This window comes from Amphibalanus amphitrite, unplaced genomic scaffold, assembly GCF_019059575.1.
Source record: "Amphibalanus amphitrite isolate SeventyFive unplaced genomic scaffold, NRLGWU_Aamphi_draft 000008F_arrow, whole genome shotgun sequence".
NCBI classification, from domain to species: Eukaryota; Metazoa; Arthropoda; class Thecostraca; order Balanomorpha; family Balanidae; genus Amphibalanus; species Amphibalanus amphitrite.
The window spans coordinates 1,990,509-2,000,374 of NW_024881504.1; the positions used below are offsets into that span (position 1 = coordinate 1,990,509).

Consider the following 9,866-nt stretch of genomic DNA (forward strand, 5'->3'; position numbering starts at 1 on the left):
GAGTACTGATCATGTTTGTTCATTAATACGAAAGATAACTTATCGGACTGCGGACAGTTTTGGTGTCGAAGAGATCAAAGGACGATAAATCTAATCAAATTCCTACAAGCTATTTCGGCATTCCTTTTCGTTTTAGACATTATTTCAATTCAACCATGGCAAGTTTCGATGTGAGATTGATCCCAGAATTCGACGGTACTGGGGATGTTGTCGACTGGATCGAAAAGGTGGAAATGGTATGCAATCTTCAGCAACCGGCTGCAGATCAAGTGGTAGTCATACCACTGCGATTGAAGGGTGGCGCTTCTGCTGTTTATCGGCAGCTGCCTGAAGTGGACAGGAGAGAGGCGGTTAAAGTAAAGGCGGCTCTACGACGCGCCTTTGCCGCTGATAAATACACTGCGTATGAAATGTTCAGCGCACGTCGGCTGGGCACGGGAGAATCGGTAGATGTGTATTTGGCAGACTTGCAACGGCTGTCAACCCTCTTTGGAGGGCTCTCCGAAGAAGGGATGGGATGCGCTTTCGTTGCCGGCCTACCCGAATCTGTGAAGCAAATTCTACGGGCCGGCGCTCGCATGGAGTCATTGACTCTATCTGAAGTCGTGGATAGGGCCAGAGCCATCCTACGGGAAGACTGCAAGGTACCCGATATAACGGCTATGGTGGTGCGACGGGGAAGAGACGGCCAAGACCAGCGCTTCAATGGAGGGAGGAAGGAGCGAGGGCCGTGTTACGCGTGCGGTCGTCTGGGACATATCGCGCGTGAATGTCAGGCGCGTGAAGGAAACGGTCCAAGCATGGTGAGATGTTTCCGGTGCAACAAGCGTGGGCATATCGCGGCTCAGTGCCCGGAAAACGAGGAGCGAGAGGCGGTCCATGCGCCGGCCTCCTTTCGGGACTGAGATGGAACGGCGCGCTGCCGGTGAGGGAGCTATCGATGAACGGAGTTGACTGTGATGTCTTAATTGACACGGGATGTACTCGCACTGTGATTCATTCGTCACTCTGCGCTGTTTGGGAGAAGCGGGACGTGTACGTGCTGACGGCCAACGGGGAGAGGCTGGAATGTGCGGGTACGGCTGGTGTTCGTGTGCAGGTTCCGGGGATGGCACCAGTAGTTGTTGATGCACTTGTGGTTGCTAAGAAGCCGCTGGGATTCAGTGCGATTCTCGGCATGGATGGAGTGGGGGCTCTCGGGGGAGTAGCGGTGCGATCGCCCTCTGAGGTAAAGTTCGCCGGCGAGAACGAAGCATGTGGCTGTGTGGGGGACCTGCAAGATCTGACTGTTGATAAGGAAGACTTCCGTGTCGTTTTCGCTGCGGAGCTGCAGCGCTGGACAGTGGAATGGAAGTGGTCCGGTGAGGAGCCACCAGTTCGCCTCAAGAATGGAGTGAGCGAGTATACTGTGCCGGATGAGGTCAGAAAGGACTATGAAGAGGAGATTGAGACCTGGATCAAGAACGGATGGCTACTAGAATACGATGAAGAAGAACACGGTCCCCCGAAAAGCCTGATTCCACTCATGGCAGTGGTCCAAGAGAATAAAGGGAAGGTGCGACCCGTGCTTGACTTCCGCGAGATCAACACATTTGTCGACACGTACACGGCAGATGTTGATGTGTGTGACGAGAAGCTCCGCGAATGGCGTCAGATGGGAGCGAACGTAGCGCTTCTGGACCTCCAGAAAGCATACCTTCAGATACATGTAGACGAATCTCTGTGGCCTTACCAGACTGTCGAGTACAAAGGAACAAGATACTGTCTGAGTCGACTTGGATTTGGCCTGAACATCGCACCAAGGGTGATGAAGACAGTCCTCGAGGCAGTGGTGAATCAAGACAAGGACGTGGCAAAGGCAGTGTCATCATATGTCGACGATGTCTTGGTCAATGAGGATGTGATGTCCGCGGAAAATGTGAGCAAACATCTTCGAGCCTTTGGGCTCCAGTGCAAGGAACCAGTACGACCAAAAGAAGGCGCTCGGATTCTCGGTCTCCGAGTTCAGGAAGAGCATGGCAACCTCAAATGGAAGAGGGACAACGACGTCCGAGAGATCGACGGGCCGGTGACGAAACGCAAGGTGTTCTCGCTTTGCGGCCGTTTGACTGGACACCTTCCGGTGTGTGGCTGGCTGCGGCCAGCGGTGTCGTTCTTGAAGCGAAAGGCTAATGAAGCGGCGAACGCTTGGGACGACGTCATCGAGGACAGTTTAGTGAATGGGCTGATCGAAGAGATAATGACGCAAATTAACACAGATGACCCAGCGAGAGGTCAGTGGGACGTCAAAGGGAACGAGGTGACGGTCTGGGCGGACGCCAGCATGTTGGCCTTGGGAGTGGTCCTCGAGATCGAGGGCGAGGTGGTGGAGGACGGATGCTGGCTGCGACCAACCGACGGAACACATATCAACATGGCAGAACTTGATGCCGCGCTGAAGGGCGTCAACATGGCCATCCTCTGGGGTGCTAAGAGAGTTCGACTGATGACGGATTCGCGTACTGTGTACCATTGGATCACTGACCTCCTGAGCGGCAAAGCACGGTTAAAGACGAAGGCCGTCTCGGAAATGCTTATCAGGCGAAGGCTGAGTACACTGAAGATGCTGGCCGACGAGTACAGCCTGGAGATCAGCGTTCACAGCGTGGCCTCTGCTGACAACAAAGCTGATAAGCTCACCAGAGTGCCGGAGCGGTGGCGAGACACGCGTGCAGGCAGCGGTCCGGCTTGCATCATGGCGGGTGCAGAAGGAGACGAAGATGAAGCCGGGCTAGTGAAGGAGGTGGAGCGGGTGCATCATGCCGCTGGACACCCAGGTGTCAGAAGAACTTTGTACTTTTCCAAGAGGGCAAACTTGCGGGTCACCAAGCGTATGGCACGATCTGTTGTATCAGCTTGTCAGACGTGCCGGTCGATCGACCCGGCACCGGAGAAGTGGACTGGCGGACAGCTGTCGGTAGACATTGTCTGGGAGCGCGTCGCAGTTGATGTCACGCACTTCCAGGGGCGCCTCTATCTGACGATGGTAGACTGCGGACCATCAAGGTTCGCGATTTGGCGCCAGCTGCGATGTGAGAGCGCGGCGTACGTCACAGGGGAGATGTCATCGATTTTCTACGAGAGGGGAGCACCTTCAGAGCTGCTGGCCGATAATGCTACCGTATTCCGCAGCCGCGCATTTCAGGCATTCGTCCGTGAATGGGGCACCCGGGTGCGGTACCGAGCAGCGTACGCACCATCGGGTAATGGCATCGTCGAACGAAATCACCGCTCCGTGAAGGTGATTGCTGCGAGGAAGGGATGTGGCGTGCCGGAGGCGGTGTATTTGTACAATGCGACTCCGAGGGACGACTCGACCGACGCAGCAACCCCTGTCAGCATGGTGTACAAGTACACAGTGAGAGTCAAGGCAGTGGATCCGGTTCAGCCCGCTGAAGAGCCCGAGCCAGATACATGCAGGTACAGCGTGGGAGATGCGGTGTGGGTGAAATCAGCGCGGGGGCGATGTGACGATCAGTACAACGAGGGAGTGGTGACTGGGCGAGTGTCACTGCAGACTGTGGAAGTGGATGGGGTGCCAAGACATGTGCGCCACCTGCAGCCCCGTGAGGCGCACGTGGAACAGCCTCAGAGTGATACCGCAGATGACGAAGGGCCGCTCCTTGTGCGTCTCCCAGAGGAGAACCGGGAGGAGATGGGTCAGGGAGAGGGACAGTGCCGGCGGTCCCAGCGGCAGGTGCGGGCTCCCATGCGGTACGGTTTCGATCAGGATCGGGGAGGAGTGTGATTTAATGTTACCGCTTGAAAGGGCGTTGTTTCAAAAGTGCACGTGAACTGGTCATTTATTTGTTAAGTGAATTGAATGTTCTGCTTTTTGGGTCAGGTGGGGTGAGGCCCTGGCAAGAAGGGAAGATTGCTTGGGGCTTAGGGGCATCTGGGAGGAGTATGACTTATGAGTAAAGTGATTGTGTGGAAGACTCGTGTGGAAAAGGCGTAGGCCGGCTTTGGTGATCCGGTGATTCTTAGTGTCAATTGTGAGTACTGATCATGTTTGTTCATTAATACGAAAGATAACTTATCGGACTGCGGACAGTTTTGGTGTCGAAGAGATCAAAGGACGATAAATCTAATCAAATTCCTACAATTATATTTGCTGATATTTTTAGGGTCTGATCTCGGGCTGGCACCCCAACTGACGGTGGTAATTATTTAAAATATAATTGACAAAATTTCGGGTAATCGTCACGAACAGTTACCCCATGTTGAGCCTATGGCGATTTCGAAATATTATTTTCAAATCGATTTTGTCAAAAATTTCCACGTTAGATTTTGAAAATGTTCCAATATGTTGTGCCCCGGGGTGTCGGCTACCACATGGTATGGGTCAGATATGGGGCGATTGAAAAGCACGTGCCACGTGCAAACGTGTTTGATGGGGTAACCTCCGGGAAAATCCGATATTGGCCTACTCGGGGTCCTATGGCGTGGAAACGACTTCAACTAGCGACACCAAATCAGTGCAGCCGGTGAGCAGATGAGTCCAGCTTGTCGCACTAGTGGTCACGTGTCGCACGTGCTATTGCACGTGCCGTGGCACGGGGTCAATTTTGGTGCTTAAACATACTAGCATTGTGAAATGCAAGGAGTGGGGGAAATAGCCGTCAGGCCGTCAGTTTTTATGATAGGGTCGATCTGAAAATGGGTTTAGGCACAGAATGAAGGGGGCTACAAAACTGCTATCTCGGATTTTTTGTAAAATGAAAAATTTAAAATTCTGGGGAAATTATATATTCGGAAGGTGAAATTTCCCTAGATTTTCCCGTTTTTCGAGTTTAGCCGTCCACTGTTCAGAGACGGTGACACCGGCCGGGGTCATTTTTTACATGCTGATGGCCACGTCAATGGGTCATCACGTGGCGTGAACGGTGAAACTATCAGAGGTCCGGCACGTGCCACGTGGCCACGTGTTTGAGTCGCGTACCTCCCAGATTATCGTGTGTTTGCCGATTTGTGGCCTTATAGCACGAAAACTGCACAAGCCAGGAACACTGAAATGGTGCAATCAGTGAGGGGACAAGTCCTGCTTACACCACCGGCGGTCACTAGGCACACGTGCAGATTTGGGCACCTCCGTTGCGGAGATATTTTATTGTGAAATATTCAAATGAACATAACTTTGTCAGTTTAAGTCCAATTGGGCTAGACTTTGGTGGGTGGATAAAATTGTTAAGTGACAGGAACGAATGCGCCACGTTTGTCGCAGTGCGCCACGTTTGTCGCAGTGCGCCACGTTTGTCGCAGTGCGCCACGTTTGTCTCAAAGCGCCATTTTTGCCGCAAATCACAGAATGTGCGTAACTTTATCGAACATGGGACGATTAGGATGCGCTTTGATTGAGGGATGGCTGCCTAAACGGCAAATATGAATACACCACACTTGCCGCAAGGCGCCATATTTGTCTTAATGCGTCAGTGTTTACGTTTAACGGACGGTATTTGCATGTGCCACGGTTGGGGTGCCGCTGCACGTGCGCACGTGTAGGGGTCGCTTCAAGATAGCACACCGACTCCGGTCTGCACGTGCAAGGCTCATCCTCTCGTTTGGCGGCGGGCGTTTTTGCTGCGTTTACTAAGGTGCTTGCTCAAACAACCTGCGGTCCCGCGATGCGGAGCCCAGCATCGCAGATGCTGGGCTAACCGCAGGTTGTTTCTTCATTGACAAACACTATTCGTTAGAATTGTGTTTTTCTATTGAAAAACAACCGGAGCGGTCCTTCTCCGGGCTATGTTTTGCAAAGTTGGCCTGAAATTGGGGCAACTTGACGGGGGCCTAAACGTGCATTGCGATTTTCGTAAAAAGTTCAGTGTATGGGTTCCAGCAGGCGATCTACCTGATGGCACCGGTCGCTACTCGCTTAACCCGCGCCCTGCTGGGGGGGTGTTTGAACACCCCCCCTTGTGGTTTTTCGCGAATATCTCAAAAACGGCGGCGCGGAGCGCCGCCGTTTTTGGTACACCTTATCATACATCAATTCTACACATGTTGTGAAAATTTCAGACCAAGGTCATTCAAGGTCAGGTCACCAGGTCACTTGAAGTGACCTCACCTCATAAAAACTTTCAATGTCTGTCATAGCTACACCGAGTGACCGATCGCTTTGAAACTTTCAGCGATTGCTAAGAGCAATAGCATGTACAAAATGTATATCTCAGAATTTTGATATCGATGACCTAAGGTCAGGTCAATTTTGCGACCTCCCCATTATAAGTCAATGGGAGAAAATTGAAATGCGCCTCTTTTGGATGAAAGACATTATAAACACTCCCAAACACTGAATTACAAGTGGTTTAGACACACTGAACTTGAAAATGGTGTCCGTGACCCTTGTTTATGCCCTGAGGTCATCTTAGGTCACGAATGGTATATAACAGTTTTTCGCAAATAACTTTTGATAGAGGCATGCTAGAGCGCTGAAAACGCCTTAGATGTGTTCAGCTCGACGATACGGATCGACTGATATGCAACATGACCCTTTCCGGTCAGGTCATGACCTTGACCTGAGGTCAAATTTTCAAGTTGACCTTTCAAGGTCAAGTCATAGTTCATTCGATGCGTCTTGACGAGAGAAACACGATGCCGGTAAAAGTAAGCTCGTACAAGGCTTGGGTCAAAAGTTATTGCAGAAAAACTGTTTTCGAAAAAATCGGCTATTTTTGCAGTTTTTGCCCCCTGCAGGCAAAACTGTTGACGTTAGGTCAAATCTGAGAGAATTACTCAGAAAGGGTGTTAATAGGGCTATCGAATGCGCTTTTCCGCGGCGCTGTAGCTCTATTGGTTCCCGAGTTATGCGTTGGCTTCTTGGAAATTTTCGACATTCGACCTGGGAATCGGCGAAATTTTGCCTTCAATGACCTCTGGTGACCTGACCTTTGACCTGACCAAAAAATTGACCGAAGTGATTTCGTCATTATTTTTGACGCTCTTTCGAACGCCGCCTTCCGCGTATCGCTACGTGGCCCAGGAGCCGAGTTACAAGGGGGGGTGTTCAAACACCCCCCCCCCCCCAGCAGGGCGTGGAAATCCAGGACCCCCAGCAGGGCGCGGGTTAAAACCTCGTGGCACGTGGCACGTGCGTTTCAATTTTCGCCCATGTTAAGTCAACGGGGTTTTGGACACTTTTTGCGCGATCGCGAATAGCGTAAAAAATCGCCGATCAAGGTATGGTTTGCTGCACACCATTTTATGACCGACACGTTCAGGTACACGCCCTTGGGCGCCGTATACCCGTCAGAATTCGTTAACTTGAGTTGCACGAGTTTGAAGTTGAACTTTTTTTGCTCCCCATGCTAAGTCAATGGACGTTTTTGCAGAGACATTTTCATTCGTTCATTGCACAAAATTATATGATACGATTTTGTTTAAACTTTCAGGACCTGTTGAGAAACGACCATAGAACATGTTGTTATGCTTCGTTATGAAATATAATGGCCCGTTTTGGGGTAATCGGCACGTGCATTTTCCCATAGGGTTAACATGGGAAAAAATTAAAATGCGATTTGCGAAAAATTTCGTCAATTATATTTGCTGATATTTTTAGGGTCGGATCTCGGGCTGGCACCCCAACTGACGGTGGTAATTACTTAAAATATAATTGACAAAATTTCGGGTAATCGTCACAAACAGTTACCCCATGTTGAGCCTATGGCGATTTCGAAAAATTATTTTCAAATCGATTTTGTCAAAAATTTCCACGTTAGATTTTGAAAATGTTCCAATATGTTGTGCCCCAGGGTGTCGGCTACCACATGGTATGGGTCAGATATGGGGCGATTGAAAAGCACGTGCCACGTGCAAACGTGTTCGATGGGGTAACCTCCGGGAAAATCCGACATTGGCCAACTGGGGGTCCTATGGCGTGGAAACGACTTCAACTAGCGAGACCAAATCAGTGCAGCCGGTGAGCAGATGAATCCAGCTTGTCGCACTAGTGGTCACGTGTCGCACGTGCTATTGCACGTGCCGTGGCACGGGGTCAATTTTGGTGCTTAAATATACTAGCATTGTGAAATGCAAGGAATGGGGGAAATAGCCGTCAGGCCGTCAGTTTTTATGATAGGGTCGATCTGAAAACGGGTTTAGGCACAGAATGAAGGGGGCTAAAAAACTGCTATCTCGGATTTTTTGTAAAATGAATAATTTAAAATTCTGGAGAAATTATACATTCGAAAGGTGAAATTTCCCTAAATTTTCCCGTTTTTCGAGTTTAGCCGTCCACTGTTCAGGGACGGTGACACCAGCCGGGGTCATTTTTTACATGCTGATGGCCACGTCGATGAGTCATCACGTGGCGTGAACGGTGAAACTATCAGAGGTCCGGCACGTGCCACGTGGCCACGTGTTTGAGTCGCGTACCTCCCAGATTATCGTGTGTTTGCCGATTTGTGGCCTTATAGCACGAAAACAGCACAAGCCAGGAATACTGAAATGGTGCAATCAGTGAGGAGACAAGTCCTGCTTACACCACCGGTGGTCACGTGGCACACGTGCAAATTTGGGCACCTCCGTTGCGGATGTATTTTATAGTGAAATATTCAAATGTACACAACTTTGTCAGTTTAAGTCCGATTGGACTAGAATTTGGTTGGTTGATGAATTGTTAAGCGACATGAACGAATGCGGCACGTTTGTTGCAGTGCGCCACGTTTGTCTCAAAGCGCCATTTTTGCCACAAAGTGCAGAATGTGCGTAACTTTGTCGAACATTGGACGATTAGGATGCGCTGTAATTAAGGGATGGCTGCTTAAACGGCAGATATGAATGCACCACATTTGCCACAGGGCGCCATATTTGTCTTAATGCGTCAGTGTTTGCGTTTTGCCTACGGCGGGCGTTTTTGCGGCGGTGTTTGCGTTTTTTCGGTGTTTGCGTTTGGCGGTAGGCGTCCGTTTTTGCGTTTTTGCGGTGTTTTCGTTTGGCGGCGGGCGGCCTTTTTTTGCAGCGTTTTGCGGTTGGTGGCGGGCGGGCGTGCGTTGCGGGCGTTTTTTGCGGCGGTGTTTGCGTTTTTTTGCGTTTTTTTGTGTTTGGCGGCGGGCGGGCGGGCGATGCGGGTGTTTTGCGGTGTTTGCGTTTGGCGGCGGGCGGCCGTTTTAGCGGCGGTTTGCGGCGGGCGGCCGTTTTTTGCGGCGTTTTGCGGTTTGCGGCGGGCGGCCGTTTTTTGCGGCGTTTTGTAGTTAACGGCGGGCGGCCGTTTTTTGCGGCGTTTTGCGGTCGCCGGCGGCCGGGCGTTATTTGCGGTGTTGCGGTTTTAGGCGGGCGGCCGTGTTTTGCGGCGTTTTGCCTTTGGCGGCGGGCGATGCAGGCGATTTTTGTGGCGGTGGTATTTGTGTTTTTTGGGGTGTTTGCGTTTTGCGGCGGAGGGCGATTTTGCGGCTTTTTTGCGTTTTTTCTGCGGTTTTGTGCCTGCGGGCGATTGTTTTTTTGCGGCTTTTGCGTTGGCGTTTTGAGCGTGCGTTTTGCGAGTTTTGCGGTTTTGCGTTTTGCGGCGGGCGGGCGGTTTTCACAATTGAAGTCCCAACCTTCGGATCCGCAGTGCTGTTCGACAAGCGCTGCCCGGGCCTAGAGTGCAGTGCATGTCAGTTCGTAGCACACCCATTCCGGTCTGCACGTGCAAGGCTCATCCTCTCGTTTGGCGGCGGGCTTTTTTGCGGCGTTACAGAGGTGCTTGCTCAAACAACCTGCGGTCCCGCGATGCGGAGCCCAGCATTGCAGATGCTGGTAACCGCAGGTTGTTTGAAAAGACAAACACTATTCGTTAGAATTGTGTTTTTCTATTGAAAAACAACCGGAGCGGTCCTTCTCCGGGCTAT

General features: G+C 51.2%; 1 protein-coding gene across 1 annotated transcript; it reads left to right on the plus strand.

Annotated features, from left to right (window-relative positions):
• Positions 1-1,177: 1,177 nt before the first annotated feature.
• Positions 1,178-3,787, plus strand: LOC122379559. The gene has a single exon (XM_043361847.1). The coding sequence runs from the start codon at positions 1,178-1,180 to the stop codon at positions 3,785-3,787; it is 2,610 nt and encodes an 869-aa protein (XP_043217782.1).
• The last annotated feature ends 6,079 nt before the right edge of the window (positions 3,788-9,866 follow it).